Below are 23,314 nucleotides of genomic sequence, written 5' to 3'. Positions count from 1 at the left end.
TCAATTTTGTTTGTAAGACTATTTATTTCTAATATTACTCAAATTTCCTTGTCCATATTTTATAAAAATTTGTAAGTACATTAAATGTTTTTATTTGTTAATTTTTTTTATAACATTAATGATCCATCAATGCCATTCAACTGTTCATTTTGCTTTCTCTAATTTGATTGTTTCAGTGATTGAAATTTATGATTTGAACATCCGAAATTGCATCTTATTTTTCCACACAAAATACAATAAAAACATATTTACTACATTTGATTTAACATAACAAATGGAGGACGACATGTTGGATTGAAAAAAAAAAATACCAAATAGAAAAATAAATCTTACACCAACCATCCAGTAAACAAAATAATTAATTAATCCGAGAGGTAGATTAATCAAACACTATCCACCCCTTTCTTCAATACAATTCTACCAGATGCATCTTTCTCAAAAAGTTTATTAATGAGTTCCTCCCAATCAGTCTTTTTCTCAACTGTTTGTTTATTTGTCGAAGATTCCACAACGTCGGTATCCAAAAATGAATTCTCAGGTTCATTCAAAAGGACTTCCTGTTCAGTATTTTCATCCTTATCAAAGGTGTCATAAGATGGTGAGAATGCATGGGGTATATTGAGGGAGAGAGCCTTTTCAAGAGCATCCTTGTGCTCTTTATTGTGTTCTTTTGCGATTGTTTCTTGTCTTTCCATTATCTGCTTAGAAGGAATTTCCATGGGGTGATCCCTCTCCATCATGAGCTGCAAGATGAATTCGAAAAAAAAGATACTTAGATGCAGGAATTAAAAAAAGCTAGGACATAACAATAAGTATGTAATTAACATGTTCCCCATACAAAGGAAGCATTAACAACATGGTTTACAGCTGTGAAATCCCTCTCATGGAAAAAAGCATAACAAAACAAGCTTGTTAAAGAAAGTGCACTCTTAATCAGAATTTATGTAGATTGATTCTCATTTCGCCAATTCTATATGGTATACTGATTACCAATCTCTATCTTGCCATTTTAGTATCTTAATATCGGTTGGATTCATGTCATGCATGACGACAGACAATGAAAAGGACTGTATCACTCCAGACAAATTGAGCTGGCAAGCAGAGACAGCTTAATTATAGGCAGGAAAAATACATGTTAAAGTATGTAACTTCATAAGCGACCACTGATCCATAAATACATGTATGAATGTAAACTCCATCTTATAATATGATATTTCATCTCCTGGGGTGTTATTGGAGTTGATACATATGTCCTGGACATTTAGAAATATACTAAGAAAGCTACTAGTTACCAAAATTGGGATTAAATCCCGATAAAATTGCCCAATCATGAGTTTTTCAGCCAGACAAATCTTAAAAATCACGATTAAACCAGGATTAAATCATAAAAAACAATAGTTTTTTGAAATTGAAAAAAAAAAATGAATACTTTTGTATTTTTTAGAATTTGCCTAATTTTTGCTGATTTTTAGATTTTGCCTAATTTTTACTGATTTATTCTCCAGTCCAACTTTTGCAACATTGGTCACACGTACTTTATCTTATTAAATTGTCTACTTTTTCTTCCTTTTTTTTTTTTTTTAATCTAGGACAATCGGTAACTGGTGAGAGTTATCGTGAACAGACCCATGATCAAATCTAATTGGCTGCCACTATAAACCTAGGCTACGTGCAACCGCTTGCAAGCCGCACAATAGCAGGAAACTTATGCCTCAACAAGAGCCGAGACGTCCACTATGGGGTCGCCTACTCTTCTAGCCAAGACACAACAGGTCATATATATACTCAATGAGATTTGAATCCTCATCTCGCAGTTACACCCCGGAAACTTACCGTTGAACCTCATATCACTGTATTTTTTCTTCCTTATTATTACTACGTTATATGAATAGGATATTAAGCATTGGAGTTAGAGGAGAATACCTTCTTTCTTTGATTGATGACCTTATATTTTGATTCATTGCCTTTTATTTTAGAGAAAAATTGCTAGAAGGTCCCTCTTGAAGAGTGACTTATCCTGAAGATGATTTTAGAACTTATTGCAGGACAGATGAATGATCTTCTATAGTATTCTATTAGATTAAAAGGTTAATCAAAGAAGTTTTTAGAGGAAGCATCCTTTATAGATGTTTCTAGAACCTAATTTTCTTTACATAAAAATATTGGAAAATATAACTGAGTTTGGTCTTCATAATTATCATTGTACTTATGTCGAAAAAAAAATATAAATCAAAGTCATGTATTTATGTCGAAAAAAAATAAAAATATCTTTACAAATCAAAGTCATGTATTTAAGTCTGCTCCATCTAATCTTTTTGTAAAAGAAAGAAAAAAGAATTTGTGTTGTTGTTAAAGAGTCAAAAACAAGACCAAGTGGACCCTCCAAGATTCACAAGTCGGCTTGCCCACAATGACATTTAGCATCAACCAAAAGGCAGGCAAAAAAGTTCGTCTTCTGTAACAAGTTCTGCGAGATTTTTCTGAAGTCAATGTGCGATTTTCTGAGGTGACAAGAGTATGAAGACAATCGAAGTTCTGCTCCAAAAGCATTTGAGTTCTGCATCTGTTATTCTTCAGTGATACCCGAGTTCTGTTCTGTTCTAAAAGGAAGGCAATGAAGTTCTGTTCTAAGAGAAGGCAACAAAGTGTCGTTCTAAGAGAAGGCACCAAGTTCTGTTCTACAAGAAGGATGCCCGAGTTCTGTTGAAAGAGTACCTTGGCTGAAGGTACTATGATATGTCATTATGATCATATTGAAAGAAGAATCTGGATCCGAGCTTATGAGAAGTTGGAAGATGAATCTTGGAAGGAGGGATGATTTGGTTTTTGTGATGGTCTTGAGTCTAGAATATCTCACTTTGATCTGATTCTATAAGAAGAGAAGACTTTCTGGGTTTTCCCCTTGTGGGGTTTTAGCCCTGGCTTGGAGCATATATCATGTGTCTCTTGTTCTCTATTTTTGCATTTTGTAATTGCTTGATGAATGAAAGAATACAAATGTAATAATAATAAGCCAACAATAAATTCATACGTAATCATAAGTAAGATAAGTCATCTATTTTACCTACCTACTAATTCCTCAACATGGTATCGGAGCAAAGGTGATTGGCTTGGAGCCTATATCATGTGTCTCTTGTTCTTTATTTTTGCATTTTGGTAATTGCTTGATGAATGAAAAAATACAAATGTAATAATAATAAGCCAACAATAAATTCATAAGTAATTATCAAGTAAGATAAATCATCTATTTTACCTACCTACTAATTTCTCAACATGGTATCGGAGCAAAGGTCACTCTTGTTGGCAATTTCGGTGATGTTTTGTGATGGATTCCAAGGCATACATAGGAATTTCTGAAGCTACACTTCATGCGATCCAATGCAAGTTTTGATGGAGGTTACACTTGATGAAGTCCAAACTCTCTTAAGGTGATGAACTAATCCGAGCTCCCACGCTTTTTACTGTGATACGAATTGTCCTCTACTGCAATTAATGCGTAATATCTCTCTGTGGATACTACTGAAATTAATACGAGTCTTTGGACTGTGATGCAAAAGGTGAAATCTTCTTCCAAGATGCAAGTATGATTGGAATGCTACTTCTGTAAATACAAATAAAAATGACTATGATGCGAAGGTCTGAGATGGTCTTGAAATAGTCTCAAAATTTGTGTCAATCCAAACTTGTGGTAAGGCCAATCCTGTGACAGTCAGAAACCTTCGTAATGATAACAGTATTCTCTTCTAAGACAAGACAGTGACTCTACAGTGATACAAAATTATCTTTTTTAGGTTGCCAGCAATGGGAAGTCATGACATCAATGATAATACAAATTACTCTTTCAGTAAGGTGACTTTGATCCAATGTCCAATAAAGTGATCCGTGATGTTATCCACCTGAGTTCTACAATGTAATACAAAGTAATGTAAGTAATGGCAGAAATACGAAGGCCCTTCCAACACATGCAAGTCAGATTACCTATTCTACAAAGAAACTGTCTTTAATACTCAGCTACAGTGGTCCGACATAATGGTTATGTGCTACAATGTGATGTGAATCCTTCCCAAAGTGAAGCAAGTCATCTTCTGACTTAACAGTAATACAAGACTCTTCCTTGGCTTGACTTGAAGAGACAATAATACATCTGACAATCCCTTTAAGACAGTGATGCCTTATTGTCGGGCCAGGCATTGGTAACTCCAAATGAATTGATAAGATTTACATTAGGAGATTATTGATATATACATTGAAGGGAAACTCTTGGAATCCAATTCCAATGTCTCTTCACCTTCCTTCTTTTCCTATTTACAATATTTACATAAATTTCCTAATCCCAAAGATTAGGTGTCAACATTCCCCCCTTAAACTGAAGGGATGTTGGTGAGTCCAAACATCATTCTGAATCTTTCAAACTTTTCACTTCCAAGCACTTTGGTGAAGATCTCTGTGATCTGCTCATTTATGGAACAATGTCATAGATGGATAGTCTTGGTCTCAACATGATGTCAAATCAGATGATACTTTGTATTAATGTGTTTGGTTCAATCATGGAACTTTGGGTTCTTGGCCAACTTTATTGCAAAAGTGTTGTCAATCAAAAGAGGAGTTGAATGCACTTGTTTCTCTTGCAAATCTTCTAGAATTATCCCAAGCCACACAATTTCCTTCGTTGCTTCAGCTGCTGCCACATATTCAGCCTCAGTTGTGGAATCTGCAGGAATTGATTGTTTGTGTGACCTTCAAGAGACATCTCCTGATACAAGACTCATAACATAACCTGAAGTAGATACTCCTATTTCTTTATCTCTGTCGAAATCTGAATCAGAGTATCCAATCAAGTTGAAGTCATCCATTGAAGGGAAACCCTTGGAATTAAAATTCCAGTGTCTCTCCACCTTCTTTTCCTATTTACAATATTTACATAAATTTCCTAATCCCAAAGATTAAGTGTTAACATTCCCCCCCTTAATCTGAAGGGATGTTGGTGAGTTGAAACATCATTCTAAATCTTTCAAACTTTTCACTTCCAAGCGCTTTGGTGAAGATGTTTGCAATCTGCTCATTTATGGAACAATGTTGTAGATGGATAGTCTTGGTCTCAACATGATGTTGAATCAGATGACACTTTGTATTAATCTGCTTGGTTCAATCATGGAACTTTGGGTTCTCAGCCAAATTTATTGCAAAAGTGTTTTTCAATCAAAAGAGGAGTTGAATGCACTTGTTTCTCTTGCAAATCTTCTAGAATTTGTTGATTTTGGGTGGCATTGGATGTGCTCTAGCCACGGAATTTGGTGGGGAGGTTGGAGCACATGAGATCTCCAATACTCAGAAAGGGTTTGGGCAGATTCTAAACAATTCAAGGGATATTAAAATAATTAATATTTTTAATGGAGTCCCTAAGTCTAAACTTAGGGAAAATAAAATATTAATGTGGATTAATATGAAACTGTGTTAGAATGGTCCAAAAAGCATGGATCAAGCCAGATCTAATCTTAGTCGTTGATTAGGGACTTAATCTCGGCTGAAAAGTATAAGAGGAGGCTTGAGGGTCACTTGGAGAACACACCAGAGTGATCAGTCATTTTATTCTCTAGAGCGGGGTTTGCTAGGAGAGATAGAATCAGTGATCAGGAAAGCAACTGAGGGGCATTGAGTACAGAGAAATAGAGAAGGCAAGATTGTGTCGGGAGAGCAGCGCAACAGCTAAGGAGAGTGATGCAGACCCAGCAAGGGCTCACGCAGGGCCACACAGAGGCAGCCAAGTGTTGCGCAAAGCACCAGAAGGCCTAGTGTGTCTGACGCAGGGCCTCCTGGGGTTGACGCAGGCCAAGAAAGGCTGATGCATGGGCCAGCGTGAGACAGAGAGGCGCTGATGCAGTCCAGATTGGGTAGACACTGGGGTTGCAAAGCAGTTTTGTGCTGAAGAGCTGCAAGAAGGGTTTTCCGGGGTTTCAACCAGGAGATTTCTCTCAAACTGTGAGGTATAGTTGCTAAGGAAATTCTTTGTTGGGTAAGCCAGTTTCAGCACCCAGATTGTACTCTGATATTTCTTAATAAGAAAACCCTCAGCTAGCTGCACCAGTTTTCCCGCATTGGGTTTTTCCGGGGACATTGGTCCAAAAATAATGGTGTCATGTGGTGTGTTTGTTCTTGTTTCTTTTAGTTGTTGATCTGTAATATGTTGAGCATGCACTAGTGTTTATTTTCAGTATTTACTTTGTAAATAACTTGTTAAAGAAAAAAAAATAACAAGTAGGTAGGAATAAATCAGAAAAAGTGCATGAAGGGTTTCTAAATTAAGTAAACTTATAAGCTTCAACATGGTATCAGAGGGTGATTGCAGATCACAGGTAGACTAAAAGACATCAGCCGAGCGGAGCAATAGCAGAAGAAAACAGCTGTCCCGAGGTAACATAAGATGTTTCTAGTAGCGCAGAAGCCAAGGAAGTGTGACGCAGAGCCAGCCAGAGCCACACAGAAGAAGCCGGGAACTGCGCAAAGCCTCAAAGAGGCCAGCGTTGCTGACGCAGAGGGCCAGAGGGTTGATACAGAGGGCTAGAGGGCTGACATAGGGCATCCCATGGCTGACGCAGACCCATCCGGGGTGACGTAGAGCCAACGTGAGGCAGAGAGGGGCTGACGCAGTTCACAAAGAGGCAGTTGTTGATGTCTAGAAGGCTGCAGGAATATTGCAGAGTAGAGCTGGTGAGGTATTGTAGTCAGAACAGTACCGAACAGAACAAGGCCAGAGGAGTTGTTATCGAGGGTTTCTAGCTGAGGAACCTGAATCAACAGTGCAGTTGCACAAGACGATCAGAGTAGGGGGCATCTCGACAAGCGACAGAAGGATTTCCAGGAGGGAAATCAGGACTCAGAGGGAGTCCAGAAGAGAACTTCCAGACGGGAAGTAGAGACTCAGAGGAGTCGAACAGAGAACTTCCAGGGTTGAATGCATTTGTTTCTCTTGCAAATCTTCTAGAATTATCCCAAACCACACAATTTCCTTCGTTGCTTCAACTGCTGCCACATATTCAGCCTGAGTTGTGGAATCTGCTGGAATTGATTGTTTGTGTGACCTTTAGGAGACATCTCTTGATACAAGACTCATAACATAACTTGAAGTAGATACTCCTATTTCTTTATCTACGTCAAAATCTGAATCAAAGTATCCAATCAAGCTAAAGTCATCCATTGAAGGGAAACTCTTGGAATTCAAATTCCAGTGTCTCTTCACCTTCCTTCTTTTCCTATTCACATAAATTTCCTAATCCCAAAGATTAGGTGTTAACATTCCCCCCTTAATCTGAAGGGATGTTGGTGAGTCGAAACATCATTCTAAATCTTTCAAACTTTTTACTTCCAAGTGCTTTGGTGAAGATGTTTGCAATCTGCTCATTTATGGAACAATGTCGTAGATGGATAGTCTTGGCCTCAACATGATGTTGAATCAGATGACACTTTGTATTAATCTGCTTGGTTCAATCATGGAACTTTGGGTTCTCAGCCAAATTTATTGCAAAAGTGTTTGTCAATCAAAAGAGGAGTTAAATGCACTTGTTTCTCTTGCAAATCTTCTAGAATTTGTTGATTTTGGGTAGCATCGGATGTGCTCTAGCCACGAAATTTGGTGGGAAGGTTGGAGCACATGAGATCTCCAATAGTCGGAAAGGGTTTGGGCAGATTCTAAACAGTTCAAGAGATATTAAAATAATTAATATTTTTAATGGAGTCCCTAAGTCTAAACTTAGGGAAAATAAAATATTAATGTGGATTAATATGAAACTGTGTTAGAATGGTCCAAAAGACATAGATCAAGCCAGATCTAATCTTAGCCGTTGATTAGGGACTTAATCTCACCTTAAAAGTATAAGAGGAGGCTTGAGGGTCACTTAGAGAGCACACCAGAGTGATCAGTCACTCTATTCTCTAGAGCGGGGTTTGCTAAGAGAGATAGAATCAGTGATCAGCTGAGGGGCATTGAGTACAGAGAAACAAAGAAGGCAGAGATTGTGCCGGGAGAGCAGCGCAGCAACTAAGGAGAGTGACGCAGAGCCAGCAAGGGCTCACACAGGGCCAGACAGAGGCAGCGAAGTGTTGCGCAAAGCACCAGAAGGCCTAGCGTGTCTGACGCAGGGCCTCCTGGGGCTGACGCAGGCCAAGAAAGGTTGACGCAAGGCCAGGGTGAGACAGAGAGGGGCTGACGCAGTCCAAATTGGGCAAACGCTGGGGTTGCAGAGCAGTTTTGTGCTAAAGAGCTACAAGAAGGGTTTTCCGGTGTTTTAGCCAGGAGATTTCTCTCAAACTGTGAGGTATAGCTGCTAAGGAAATTCTCTGTTGGGTAGGCCAGTTTCAACACCCAGATTGTACTCTGATATTTCTTAATAAGAAAACCCTTAGATAGCTGCACTGGTTTTCCCGTATTGGGTTTTTCCGAGGACATTGGTCCAAAAATAATGGTGTCATGTGGTGTGTTTGTTCTTGTTTCTTTTAGTTGTTGATCTGTAATATGTTGAGCATGCACTAGTGTTTATTTTTAGTATTTACTTTGTAAATAACTTGTTAAAGAAAAAAATAACAAGTAGGTAGGAATAAATCAGAAAAAGTGCATGAAGGGTTTCTAAATTAAGTAAACTTAGAAACTTCAACATGGTATCAGAGGGTAATTGCAGATCACAGGTGGACTAAAAGACATTAGCCGAGCGGAGCAATAGCAGCAGAAAACAACTGTCCTGAGGTGACAAAAGTTGTTTCTAGCAGCGCAGAAGCCAAGGAAGTGTGATGCAGAGCCAGCCAGAGCCATGCAGAAGAAGCCGGGAACTGCGCAGAGCCTCAAAGAGGCCAGCGTTGCTGACGCAGAGGGCCAGAGGGTTGACACAGAGGGCCAGAGCGCTGAAGCAGGGCATCCCAGGGCTGACGCAGAGCCAGTGTGAGGCAGAGAGGGGCTAACACAGTTCACAAAGAGGTAGTTGCCGGGGTCTAGAAGGCTGCAGGAATATTGCAGAGTGGAGTTGGTGAGGTATTGTAGTCAGAACAGGGCCAGAGGAGTTGTTATTGAGGGTTACTAGCCGAGGAACTTGGATCAGTAGTGCAGTTGCACAAGACGATCAGAGTAGGGGGCATCTCGACAAGCAGCAGAAGGATTTCCAGGAGGGAAATCAGGACCAATGTTGCAGGAAACGTCCCCCCCCCCCCCGGATCTAACCCCCGAAACGCGGTCCGTACGGATGCGTCCAGGAAGCGCCTCCCGAAACGCGGTTCCGAAATTCCGAAACGCGTTTCGGACTGATAATGACGCTTCCTGGAATTTCCAAAGCGTCCTTCCGAAATGCGTTTCAGAATCTCCGAAGCGCGTTTCATATGGCGCTTCGGTCGTACGAAGTGTGGCGCTTCGGAGGCCGAATCGTACGGTTCCCGTACAATTCCATACGTGCTTCGGAAAAGTGCGCCGCGCGGCCTAAAAAAATCAGTTTATTTTTTTTATTTTTTGGTGAGTTTGCTTGTTGGGGATGGGTCCACCTTGGGTTAGGATTGAGGAATGAAGGGAATAAAGACCCATTCATCCCTCATGGTAATGTTAAATTCTTAAAGTAAAAGTGACATTCTCCTTTATTTTTCATTTTCATCCTTTTACTTAAATTTTTAACATTACCATGAAATGACTTAGGATGTTTGAGAGTGGTTCCAACCTCATTGGACTTCATATGGAGAAAATATAATTTCATATCCTATTCAAATTTCAGCAAACTTAACAATTTTCAGGAATTCAGGACCAATGGGATTGTGACATTTCATTAGATTATATCAAGTATGAAGGTATGCAATTAGCATTTAATCAAGAGCACCAAGCCCTATATGTACCCTAATGTTGGTGGTGTTAATTGTTGAACTCCTTTGTCACGCCCTTAGCAAAATATTACCTTTCAATCAAGTCAAAATGATCGATCAATCATGTTAAGCTTTTTCTACCATATTTTAAGTCTTGGATTAAGTAGTTTGATCAATATTGGGCAATGTTGACTAATATCCCTAGACAATTGAGGTAGAGGCAAAGGCTAGACAGAGGAGAAGAATCTCGATTCTAGATGGTTGATGCATCTAAATGGTTGATGCTCGAATAATTAATCATTAATGTACACTGGATGCTATATCTATCTTGATTTATGCAAAAATATGCATGTTTTCATGTCTTCTACAACTAATTTGGTATTTGGGATTTTTGTTTTGAGTATAAATGCAAAAAAATATAAATATATATATAGTAGACGCTTCCGCAGACGCTTCGCTTCCTAGATTTTTGGAAAATGACGCTTCCGCTTCCCCGCTTCCAAAAAACATCCCCATTTCGTCCCCACTTCGTGCAACATTGATCAAGACTCAAAGGGAGTCCAGAAGAGAACTTCCAGACGGGAAGTAGAGACTCAGAGGAGTCGAACAGAGAACTTCCAGGAGGGAAGTAAAGGAGCGTCATGGCACTACACGGGGTAAGAGACCAGGATAGACTGGACGGAGCATCGAACTTCGCAGTCTGGAAGGCCAGAATCTTATCAGTGCTTGACAGGAATCGTGTCAAGAACTTCGCCTTGAAGGTTATAGCTATCCTAGTCGACCCCAATGATAATGACAAGCATGAGGAGGCAATGGCGAAATGGCATTTGAGACATGGGAGGCTCTCAAGAAGTTGTACCAGCATACTTCAGTGCAGAGAAGAATGTTGCTTGAGAATCAGTTGAGGTCGTATCAGAAGAAGAAGGGAGAACCGATTGACACCTTCCTCGGAGGACTGAATGAAATCCGAGATCAGTTGACTGCTATAGAGATGACACCGGATTAGGAGCTGATGGTGAGGACAACCCTGAATGCTGTCTCAGAAGACTAGGAGGTATTTGTCCAGAGTATCCTGGGCAGAGGGACTCTCCCACCTTGGGACGAGATGTGGGCAACTTTTCGCCAAGAAGAGATCAGACGGCAGTTGAAGACGGGTAGCAACAGCAAGGGGATCAAAGTCAAGCAGGAGGAGGAAGATGTGGCCCTAGCATTTGAGGGAAAGTAGGAGAAATGGAAGAAGAAAAATCTCTCCAAGATCAAGTGCTTCCACTGTGGGGAGCTAGGTCATTATGCGACCCAGTGTCCAAGGAAGAAGAGTAGGGAGAGTCTTTCGAGACTAAGGCAGCGCCAACACGGGCAGAGAAGGAAGTTTTGACAGACAATGACTATGCCATGAGCGCACACGCACCACTTGAACGGAAGTGGGGAGACATCGAGTTGTAGTCAGGCGGACTACAGGCGATGAGGGGCAGGATCCTCGAGGTACCTAGCCTCTTGGATTAGACCTTGCTACGAGAGCCCCGACGAGTAGCAGGACTGGCTGAGCGGGTAGAGACGGATGCGGATGAAGCGCCAGAGAGAGCTACAATGCAGGAGTCCCGAGACACCGCAGAGCTAGCAGGCTGCAACAGTGCGAGAGGCACAGGAGTGTTGCACCAGTGCAGGATGGCATAGAGAGGTGTGCAATGGTGCAAGATGCAGGGAGTTGTTGGAGCAGCACAGAGGTCAGAGAGGGAGCACTTGTCAGCGGTAGAGGGAGCTTCAACATCAGTGTGTGTCTCTAGCCCAACAGAGAGGTCAGTTGGGAGATCAGTTACTTACTTCTCAGTAACTGAGTTGCAGTGCAGCAGTGGGCAACACGATGCAGCATGATGAGAGGAGGTGCAGTGCAGATGCAGTGCTGGGAGAAAGGACCAGCAGCAGCACGAATGCAGAGGGAGTTGTCGTACAGATGCAGCAGTGGCAGTGGCAAAACCATGGGCAACAGTACAGGATGTAGCAGTGCAGAGGATGTTGGGCAGGAAGGCCTAGCATCAGCACAGGTACCGATGTCGAATGATCAGAGTAATACTCATTGAGGAGTATTGCTAGAGCACAGTCCTCGCTAAGAGGGAGTGCTGATTTGGGGTAGCATCGGATGTGCTCTAGCCACAAAATTTGGTGGAGAGGTTGGAGAACATGAGATATCCGATACCCGGAAAGGGTTTGGGCAGATTCTAAACAGTTCAAGAGATATTAAAATAATTAATATTTTTAATGGAATCCCTAAGTCTAAACTTAGGGAAAATAAAATATTAATGTGGATTAATATGAAACTGTGTTAGAATGGTCCAAAAGACATGGATCAAGCCAGATCTAATCTTAGCCGTTGATTAGGGACTTAATCTCGACTTAAAAGTATAAGAGGGGGCTTGAGGGTTACTTAGAGAGCACACCAGAGTGATCAGTCACTCTATTCTCTAGTGTAGGGTTTGCTAAGAGAGATAGAATTAGTGATCAGGAGAGCAGCTGAGGGGCATTGAGTACAGAGAAACAGAGAAGGCAAAGATTGTGCCGAGAGAGCAGCGCAACAGCTAAGGAGAGTGATGCAGAGCCAGCAAGGGCTCACGCAGGGTCACGCAGAGGCAGCTAAGTGCTGCACAGAGCACTAGAAGGCCTAGCGTGTCTGACGTAGAGGCCCAGGAAGCTGACGCAGGGCCTCTTGGGGCTGACGCAAGCCAAGAAAGGCTGACGCAAGGTCAATGTGAGACAGAGAGGGGCTGGCGCAATCCAGATTGGGCAGACGCTAGGGTTGCAGACCAGTTTTGTGTTGAAGAGCTGCCGGAAGGGTTTTCCGGGGTTTCGGCCAGGAGATTTCTCTCAAACTATGAGGTATAGCTGCTAAGAAAATTCTCTATTGGCTAGGCCATTTCTGGCACCCAGATTGTACTTTGATATTGCTTAATAAGAAAATCGTCAGATAGCTGCACCAGTTTTCCCGCATTGGGTTTTTCCGGGGACATTGGTCCAAAAATAATTGTGTCATGTGGTGTGTTTGTTCTTGTTTCTTTTAGTTGCTGATATGTAATATGTTGAGCATGCACTAGTGTTTATTTTCAATATTTACTTTGTAAATAACTTGTTAAAGAAAAAAACAACAAGTAGGTAGGAATAAATCAGAAAAAGTGCATGAAGTGTTTCTAAATTAAGTAAACTTAGAAACTTCAATAGAATTATCCCGAGCCACACAATTTCCTTTATTACTTTAGCTGTTGCGACATATTCAGCCTCAGTTGTGGAATCTGTTGGAACTGATTGTTTGCGTGACCTCTAAGAGACATCTCCTGATCCAAGACTCATAACATAACCTGAAGTAGATACTCCTATTTCTTTATCTCCATCAAAATTTGAATCAAAGTATCTAATCAAGTTGAAGACATCCACCTGTGTATACTTGAGTCCAAAGTCTTGTATTCCCTTCAAGTACTTTAGAACTCTTTTTGCAGTAGACCAATGTCCCTCACAAGGCTTTTGCATAAACCTGGAGAGGATTCCAACAACAAATGAAATGTTTGGTCTGGTAGTAGTCAGTTAGTTGAGAGTTCTTACGAGCTGTCTATACTTTGTTGCATCCTCAAATTCTTTTCCTTCAGTGGATGTGAGCTTTAAATTCCGTTCTATTGGAATAGTCAAAGGATTGCACTCAACCATGCCAAACATGTTCAACAGATCTCCAATTTACTTCTTTTGAGAGAGGAATAGAAACTTCAAATGATGGGTCACTTCAATACCAAAATAGTAGTGAACATAGCCCAAATATGTCATTTCAAAACCTTTCATTAGTTCTTTCTTTATGGATGCACTGTAAATCTCATTGTTCCTTGTCATTAGAAGATCATCTACATACACCACAAGATATACAATTGTTTTGCTAACTTTCTTGACAAACAAAGTTCTATCATCAAGATCATAGTGTTTGAAATTGAGTTTCAAAAGATGCTCAGTCAATTTCTCGAACCAGGCTTGCGGTGCTTGTTTGAGGCCATACAAGGATTTGACAAGCTTGCTTACTTTGTTCTTGACCCTTCACAAAAAATCCTTCTAGTTGGGGCATAAAAACATTCTCTTTTAGATTCTCCATTCAATAAATCAGTTTTTACATCCATTTGATGGACTTTCCAACTGTTTTGAGTTGCCAAGGCAAAGAGTGTTCAGATGGTAACCCATTTTGTTGTGGGGGCAAAAGTCTCCTCATAATCGACCCCTTCCTTCTGTGCAAAACCTTTTGCCACGAGCCTAGCTTTATGCTTGTCAAGTGAGCCAACTACTTTATACTTGATCTTGAAGACCCATTTGCAACCAATTGGTTTGATTCCTAATGGAGGATCAACCAGCTTAAAGGTTTCATTCTTTATCAAAGAATTATATTCTTTTTGCATCGCTTATTTCCATTCATCATGAGAAGGGACTTCTTTGAAGGAAGTTGGTTCGAAACCTGTAGAATAATTTAGTTCAAAATCATAAGAAACATCCATATCACAAAGGAATCATAATTGTCCACATCACCTCCATTATGTCTACTAGAACTTCTTGTCCTTGTCTTTCCAACCTCATCAGGACGCACTTGTGAACCATTTTGGAGGACCTTTCTGAGATGGCCCAGGTTGTTCAGTTGACTGAGATGGAGTTGAATCAAGATTTAGCCTTCCAATTCTCTCAATCACATCACTCAAAGTGTCTTCTTGATCAATGGCTAGAGCTTCATGACGTGGAGAGAGTGTTTCCAAAGGAGAATCCACAGATTGATCTAGTATAGGGATACCCCCTTTAAGATGTGGAATCTTATTATTGTTAAAATCTTAAAGTTCTATATAGAAATTTAAAAAATTCTTTGCAGAAACTTGAAAGTTCTATGCAGAAAATTGAATGGAACTGAATGTACTTAGTAGAAAGCTAAATGTACTTTGTGGAAAATTGAATATACCTTGCAGAAAGTTGAATATACTTTGCAAAAAACTAAATGTACTTTGCAGAAAATTGAATGTTCTATGTTGTTACAATTACTTAGAATGCAATTTTCTTCTTCGCAACTTTTCAGATCAGCAATTGTAGATAGAACATAAACTTAAGGATTATATTAAGGCAGTCAAGCACAAATATGAGACATTGAGAGTTAGGTCCAATGACAATCGGAAAATCCAAATGATTTTTTTCTATTAAATTTCTTCAACTGTTCAGTAGAGTACAAAGAGAGAGAGAGAGAGAATGAATAAAGTCACCAATGTCTAATCAACTTGCAGTTGAAGTGCTCTTTCTCTTTGCTTGAAGTTCCCCTCCTTCTCTTGATCATATCTTGTCCTTCACACTTGCTCCAACTCTTCCCTTACTCTTACTCTTCACTTGCTCTCGCACTTCTCTTGCACACACTCCACTGTTGAGAAATATAGGGCATAACAATTAGGTGATTTCTCTATAATAGATCACTGCTTGTGAATGCTTTTTACTTCTTATATTAGGATCTTCTTTTACTTATGTTATTATAGTGTTCTTCATCAAATAGTTACCAATGCATAAACCATAAAGAGATAAGAGACACACAATGTTGGCTATCATTCAGGGCCAAAACCTCTCCCACTTGAGAGGAAAACCCAAATGAATTCTTCTTATTATAGAGACTTCAATTAATGAATACCAAGACCAAGACCCTTGACCTATTTGTCACTCCAAGACCAAGACACAAAGTTTCTTAGCTTGACCCTTCCCTTTCTTGAGACAATGATGGTCAAACTGCCAACTCTTCTTTCCTTCTCAGCTACTCCTTAGACTTAGGCTTCCTACAGAAACCCTAGCACGTGTGAATGATCAACTTTGGAACCTTGATTCCCTTTGCTTTAAGTGCAGGTTGCTTCCTTGGCAACTTGGCTTGAGGTACACCTTTGTTTCCTCCTTAACTTGACCTTCCAATGGGACTGCAACACTTCGGCTTCTTCTGCAATAGACCACATTTATACCTCACACGTGTGGAGAGATTCAACCCTAAAATAGATCTGAAATATCTTCGGTGATGATCTTTCTTTTCTTCACTTGATTCTAGGCTTCTTTCCTTGTGAACTTCACACTTTTCTGTCTTCTAGGCTTGATCAAAAATCTGACTTCAAGTGGAGGCTGAGTTGCCCTATATATAGTGATTAGCCCATCAAATAAGCCGACTTGACAATGATCTAGGCCGACATGTCTTTTGGTGGATTTCCACTGCTTCATTTAAGGCCAACTTGAAGAAGGTGCTTGAGCTTAGTCTCTTTCAATGACTCATACAAAAATGTAACATGCCCAAGGAGGGTCTTCCATACATGACATTGACACAATAGACTTTTATGATTTGATGACAAACCTAAAGGCTCACAATGGGAGCCTTAACTAAAATAAAATTCCTTGACCATGAAACCCATGATTCAAGCATTACAAAAATAATTTAATTTTCTTCTTTACATCAATTACATAAAATCATATTTACACATGTCATTATGAAGACCGAACCTAGTTACACTTTTCAACACTCCCTTTTAACTAGGGAGGTATTGATAATCCATACAAGGTACTTGGACATTCTCAATCTAAAGAGTTCTCACAAGAAGAGTCGAATTGGTAACCCATCTGTATAACATCATATCAACCAACATTGTCACATAGCAAGGCCTTGACTAATACCTCTATCTCTCCACAAGATCTAAGCTCAATGTTGGCAAGACCAATGATGTATAGACACCCTCATCATTGTCTCTATCGGAACATACCCCACCCAGGTTCTCAGGGTGTGTCCCACTAGGACTTCTTATCTTGGATTCCCAATCCTCAAAGAATATCGGTCCTCTATGACTAATCTTATCTTGGATGCTCTAAATCATCCTCAAATAGCATCAGATGCTAGATTTTTACCCAATCCTCCATTCTATCTTCTCGAGTGAAGACAAGAATGATATGTCTATCTCTCCCTTTTTATTAGGGAGGACATACCTATTCCAATGAAGGAATGTACTCATTCCTACTAAAGGAATGTACCAAAGCTCCCTCTTGGCTTAGGAATATGCTTTCAAGTTTCTACCAAGTAAGTAACTTGTTTCCAGGCTCCCTCTTAATTAGGGACCTACAACAGCTCCTCAGGTAGAGATGATGGGACAACAAACTGCTTGAAGAACTCCTCACGATGTCATGAAATTCTCTTCTTTATTCAAGAGTCTTCATGTTTTTGGACTTCTTTGTAGGGCACAAACCATCCATCACTTTCATCCATGAGTTAGTCATGTCATTATTCCTTTCATCAGAAAGTGATCCATCAGTTCCTATCTGGCTTCCTTCATGCCATGTTGCCTTCTTCATGCCATGTTTCCTTAAGGATCTTTCATCCTACTACATGGACATCATGGGTGGAAGATATCCATAGATCTTCCCTTGGCAGCCCTGCATAAGCCCATCCATATATCATTCAAAAATAAAGGAATGAACATTAAATCAAAATTACCTTTGTGATGGTCTTTCATCATGACATCTTCTAGTTTGCATCAACATCCTGCATACACATTGACACATCTCCCAAAGATATATACTATCAAGGGTCTCTTTCTTTTTCAGACTTCATCAGAGTCCTCATATCTTTCATGGAGATATCCTAGTCAAATCTCTCAGTCCTCGGATGTTGATTTCCTTCTTCATGGTTGCATATTCCACGATCTCTTTCCTTCTTTCTTCACACATTTTCTTCCCAGGAACTTTTAATCAGAGTTCCTCCAATTACTGTCAACCACCTCATATTTCATATGAGGACATATTATGTTGATTTCATCTAGACAATGTGTGACTCATGCTTTCCTGCATCCTTTCAAAGGAGGAGATCCTTTCTTTTGATCATGCTCTTGAGATAGAGCATTTATCCATGTTTATCTGCAATCATGTGACATGACTCTACAATAACTAGGGTTTGTTGTTGATCTATATGTTGAACTAGGATTTGCAAGTATATGTTGATTTGTTGCATGTTATTGAGATAAAATTTGTTGATGATATTCAGAGGATGGCCTGGTTGATGTTTTGAGGATGACTGAATTTGTCATGTATATGGAGATGATCCAAATCTACCCAAAATGAGAGCGAATAGGCTCAATATATAGTGATTCGTCTATGTGAAAAGGCGTGTCTCTTGGACAGGCCAACATGATCTAGGAGGGCCGAATTAGGCACTTTGTGGGGTAATAAACCAATAATTTTAAATTCAAATTCTCTTTTTAATTTTGCTAATGAAAAGACTGACTGTAGCTACCATTTTTTAACACTCCCTATTAGCCCAAGAGGTACTTTTCATTCTCTCTCAAGATTCATATCCCCAACCAACCCATTGGTCTCTCAGTAATAACCCAAGGGAGAGATCAAATGTACAAGACTCATCATAACGAAAGATATATAACACCAAACTCATCCCATAAGACAAAACCTAATGGCATCAAGGTCAGTGCCCAACTGACCAAGGGATCAACCAATATCGTTCATGAGGCCAAACTCTCCAACCATATGCAATGGTTTCTCAGTCAAGCTCAATGACCCAAGAGAGTATACACAGGGTCCACTCCCTGACCTTAAACAAAGGTCTCTTGGTCCACATAACACCAAACTCATCCCATAAGACAAAACCTAATGGCATCAAGGTCAGTGCCCAACTGACCAAGGGATCAACCAATATTGTTCATTAGGCCAAACTCTCCAACCATATGCAATGGTTTCTCAGTCAAGCTCAATGACCCAAGAGAGTATACATTGGGTCCACTCCCTGACCTTAAACAAAGGTCTCTTGGTCCACGACCCAAGGGAGGAATCCCTATCTCGATAGTAATGTCTCTGACTATATAGTCTCTCAATCCACGACCCAAGGAAGATAGCTCATCTTTCCCGACCAAACTGATTGGCCTCTCAGTTAGCAACCCAAGGAGGGGAATCAAGATCAATCTCCCCGACCAATCCATTGATCTCTCGGTAACTACTTAAAGGAGAGGTCACAAAATTAGTGTCCCAAGCCAAACTCATTAGTCTCTCAATCATCATGACCTAAGGGATCACATCATCCCTCAGAACCAAGCTCCCCGACCAGACTCACTGGCCCCTCGGTCAACTGACCTAAGGGAGTGACAATCTTCTCGACCATAATCTATGGCCTCTCAGCTACAACCCAAGGAATATTCATGATGCTATACAATCAATGCTCTCTTTCTTCAAGGAGAATTCTCGGCCACTCCAAGCTTCTCACAGAAGCAAGCAAACATCATCCAGGATAGTGGCTTTGTCAAAACATCAACAACATGCTCATCAATAGAAATGTATTCAAGCCTCACAACTCTTCTTTGGACAACATCCCAGATATAGTGCTTTGACCTATCATGAGAAAGCAGATTCTCAGAAAGCTTCACATATCTTTTGATTATTACAGTCGATTCCAACACCTGATCAAACAAACCAACAAATAGCTTACGAAGCCACAATTTCACAACAGGTTGAACATGCAACTATATACTCAGCTTTAGCCGTACTCAAAGCAACAGAGGTTTGCGTCTTACTAGACCAAGAAACCATAGTAGAGCCCAAGCTAAAATAGAAACCAAAAGTTCTCTTTCTATCATTAGTACATCCATCCCAATCAACATCAGTAAAACCATGCAACTTCCATTTTCCATTAGAAACATATCTCAGACCAAAATCAATGGTACCATGCAAATATCTCAATTTACGTTTCATCGCAACCCAGTGCACATGTCGGGGCTCAACCAAGAATTGGCTCAACGTGTTCACAACATATCAGATATCAAGCCTGGTGTTTACAATATAATTCAATGAGGCAATCGATTTGTGATACATAGAGGGATCAACCACATCAAAATTACAATCTCGCAACTTCTTGTCATCACAAGAGTGTTCATGGACTCCAAGTCCACCAAAATTTCAAAAGGATCATAAAAAAGATTTCATCAGTCTTTTGTCACACTTCTAATCCCAAATAGTGATGCATTAGACCAAGATTGTTTAATCAACTCCCTCTTAAGGGAGACAAGGAGGTCCTCAGCCCTAGTTAAAAATCAAAATTACGATCTCATCTTCAACAACAGATCAACATTGCTCTTTGTAGAACCAAATAGCCATCAACTTGAGAGTACTATGTACAAAGTGTCTATTTTCATATTCTTCTCCTTCTTACGGAGGTAATCCTTCACTTGACACTTCTAGCCATCTTCATTTTGAAAGTCACAATTGACTTCTTTTCAGCATTATAGATCAAAACAAGCTTTAATTTGGTTGATTTGTCTGATCCCTCTAAGTCCAAGGCTCATCTAATAATATCCTCTTGTCTCATTTGATCTCTCATCATCATCACAATTGGAATTTCGGCCTCATAAAGGAATTCACACTTGTTCCCTTGTGGAAGCTTTGGATCTCTTGGATGCATTTTGACATTTGGAGCTTATTCTTGGATATTTCTTGGAGTTATTCTTTGGATAATGGAAGGAATTATTACACGTTGTCTTGTAAGTGCTCTTTATTATTGAATATCTATTTTCCATATCTAATGTATGGAATTATTGATTCTAGGTCATGGTAAAATTATGCCATAATTTGTTGAAAATTAATGAAATTGCTATCTAGATGAAAATTGCATACATTACTCATGTATAAAATGTATGGAATGGTCCTAGTGGTGAACTAATTATAGCTCTCCCATAAAAATTCAATTTTCATTGAGTGGGTAAATGCTTGAAATTTGCTTGCTAGGGCATCAAATTTCAGCCTCCTTGAAAACAAGTTTAGCTAACCTAAATCATCCTAGACTCCATTCTCCCAAGGAACAAAGCACTAATCCAACTTGTTGGTGATCAATCTCATATTTCATCTATCTTTTCTCTCTCTTAAATGTGGTCCTTTCAAGGCTAGAGAAAAGAACTAGGGACCATTGCAAATTTCTAGGGAAGAAAACTTTTGGTGGTTGGAAAGCCTCAACATCAGTTGGTAGGGTTTGCCACAAAACCTATCAATTTGGTGGGCATCCACTTCAATTTCATCCATAAATTCTCTTGCTCTAGGTGTTTTCCCTAAGAGGGAAACCCTAGTTTTTATTCCCTCAACTTAAGGACTTTCTTGAAGGTTTCATGAGCCTTGGCTTAACTAATATACATCACAAGAAACCTTTTCTCCTTGCCTTGACCTTGAGTTACTCCGAAATTCGTAAAATCAATTAAATCCTAGGTCTTGAACCCTTGTTTCTAGGATTCTTCATAGAAAGCGAATTGCTTCCTTGTGAAGCCTTGAACCAAAATTGTGTCTTTCTTGAAGACCTCCTAGTGAGATCATTTCATACTTTAACCCTAGAATACCTATTATAAGTGATCTCTTTACTACCGGGACTCCTCCCATTAGTATCATTGATTTTGAGAAACCTTAGGAGAGGGTGTTATGCAGGCACAGTGGTCATCATATACATTGAGCTTGGTCGTTGATGAAGGGGATCAAGGATATGGAAATGAGAATAAAGGTGGAGCTCCAGACGATGCATCTCTTCTAAAGGAAACCTTGTCATATGATTGATGGACAACAAGGCCTCATGGCTAGAAGGAGGCAGGATCAAGAGGGAGCTGATAACTTCCTACAATCCTCATTAAAGATAAGTACTTTCAAGACTTATGTTATTTCTTTATGACACTGGTCTTGTTCAGCTTTATCATTTTAATACTATTGTTCACTCTTCCTGCATGAGTATTTACTTTTAACTTCTTGGATGAGGATGTGATCCATCTTGAGGATCATCAAGATGCGAAGTAACGCAGGAAGAGTTAGCTCTAAGAGGGAGTTTGTGCAGGCAAATGAAGGAGCCACTATCATATTTAGAGAAGAAAGATAATCATGTCTCATCATCAAGTACACTTTCATTATGTTTATTATTTTGATATTATTGCTCTTGCTCTTTTGCTGGGATCAACAGTACATCTGATAAATGTGAGGACCAAGTCCTCTATATCAAAATTGAGGAGGATGTTGAGCCATCCCATGATTAAGAGTGGCACTTGAGAGTAGACAAGAGCTCAAACCTTGAACGAAGAATCTGAATTTCTCAGGTTGATATCTATGATTGAAGAGGCTTCCCATTCAGAGGGAGTACACTGTCATGTAACAGTCAAATGAGATGTTCTGAGATAAGGAGATGTTGAGAGTTGTGTGTCCTTCATACAAGGACCATTCTTAACGAAAAAACGTTGTAGCATCAAATGCTTCCACGATACTAAATAGGGATAAGGAATATGCTCTCAGCAGGAGAGGGATATGATGAGATCTTGGATCCCATTGCTTGATGCATTACTATCATATGTATGTGAAATTGGCTTCCTTCATGTTGTAGTTAAGGATGAAGCGTACTTGGAGCTACCTCAAGGCTTTGAGGCACAAAAGATGAGATTCATGATTACAAATTGAAGAAAGTTCCATATGGACTCAAGTTAGTCCCCTGGACCTGGCATGCCTTGGATTAATGGACATCTAATGCAGACTCCAACCCCTCTTCAAGGTTGAAGTTATTATTAGAAAATCGGAAAGGCAAAAATATTTCCTCTAGTTGATAATTACTTGTGATATCTTTGAATTCTTATTATCTTTCTTATGTTCTTCTTCTATCTTAGTTCATCAAGCAATTACCAAAAACAAAACAAGAATATCAAGGACACCAGATGTAGGCACTAAGCCAGGGTTAAAACCCCTATATAGGGGAAAACCCAGTCAAGAACTCTTCCTTCAGTAATTCAAATGAGATAGACCAAGACCCTAGACCAACAAACCTTCCTCCTCCACCAAGTCAGCCCTCAAACTGTTCTTCCAACCTTCAAAGATCAATTGCAACGATACTGCATCAACCCTGCTTCAATACTGCATCAATGACAAATTTTCAACCCTACTGCATCAGAATTTCGGCCCAGCTTCAAGACTGCAATTTCGGCCCTCCAGCAGCTTCAGTTCCTTCGCATGTGTGAGATAAGAGAGAGAATTTCGTCTTCCTTCGCAAAATAACGACCTCCTTCTCCTTTGCTAGCCCTTTCCTTCTTCCTTCTTGAATTTCGCACTTTTACTGCTTCCAGTTACTGCAATTTGAACTTACGAGAGATGTTCTTCCAAATTAGTCGAGTTGCTTCAATATATAGTGAGTTGGTGAGGTCGGATTCCCCTATTTAGGCCGACTTGTCCTTCCTTGAGACCGACTTGGTGGAGGAGGCCTAAATGACTTATTTTACATTAAAATAATTTTCTTTCTTGACAAATAAATCCCAACAAGGGTTCCTTACATTATGACATGGACAAGGACACTTGACACAAACCCTAGAAGCCTTCAATGGAAGCTTTGAGCTAAAAACAATTGACCCAAGCATGAAACCCATGCTTTAATACGTCATAATAAAATTTCTTTTTCTTTTCTTTTGACAAATAAATTTCA

General features: G+C 39.8%; 1 protein-coding gene across 1 annotated transcript in view; it reads right to left on the bottom strand.

The window, feature by feature from the left end:
- Positions 1–341: 341 nt before the first annotated feature.
- Positions 342–23,314, bottom strand: part of LOC149236473 (uncharacterized) — a 219,343-nt gene continuing 196,370 nt past the window's right edge. The window contains exon 5 of the mRNA XM_089372395.1: positions 342–743. Within this exon, the coding sequence (XP_089228521.1) occupies positions 384–743 (360 nt within the window). The 3' untranslated portion in view covers positions 342–383. The remainder of the gene's footprint in view (positions 744–23,314) is intronic.

Source organism: Pinus tabuliformis, chromosome 8 (assembly GCF_031772625.1).
Source record: "Pinus tabuliformis cultivar Carrire ecotype Pingquan chromosome 8, CPIR1, whole genome shotgun sequence".
Lineage (NCBI taxonomy): Eukaryota > Viridiplantae > Streptophyta > Pinopsida > Pinales > Pinaceae > Pinus > Pinus tabuliformis.
The sequence above is the reverse complement of the archived record's forward strand: the minus strand, read 5'-3'. Positions and strand labels throughout refer to the sequence as shown.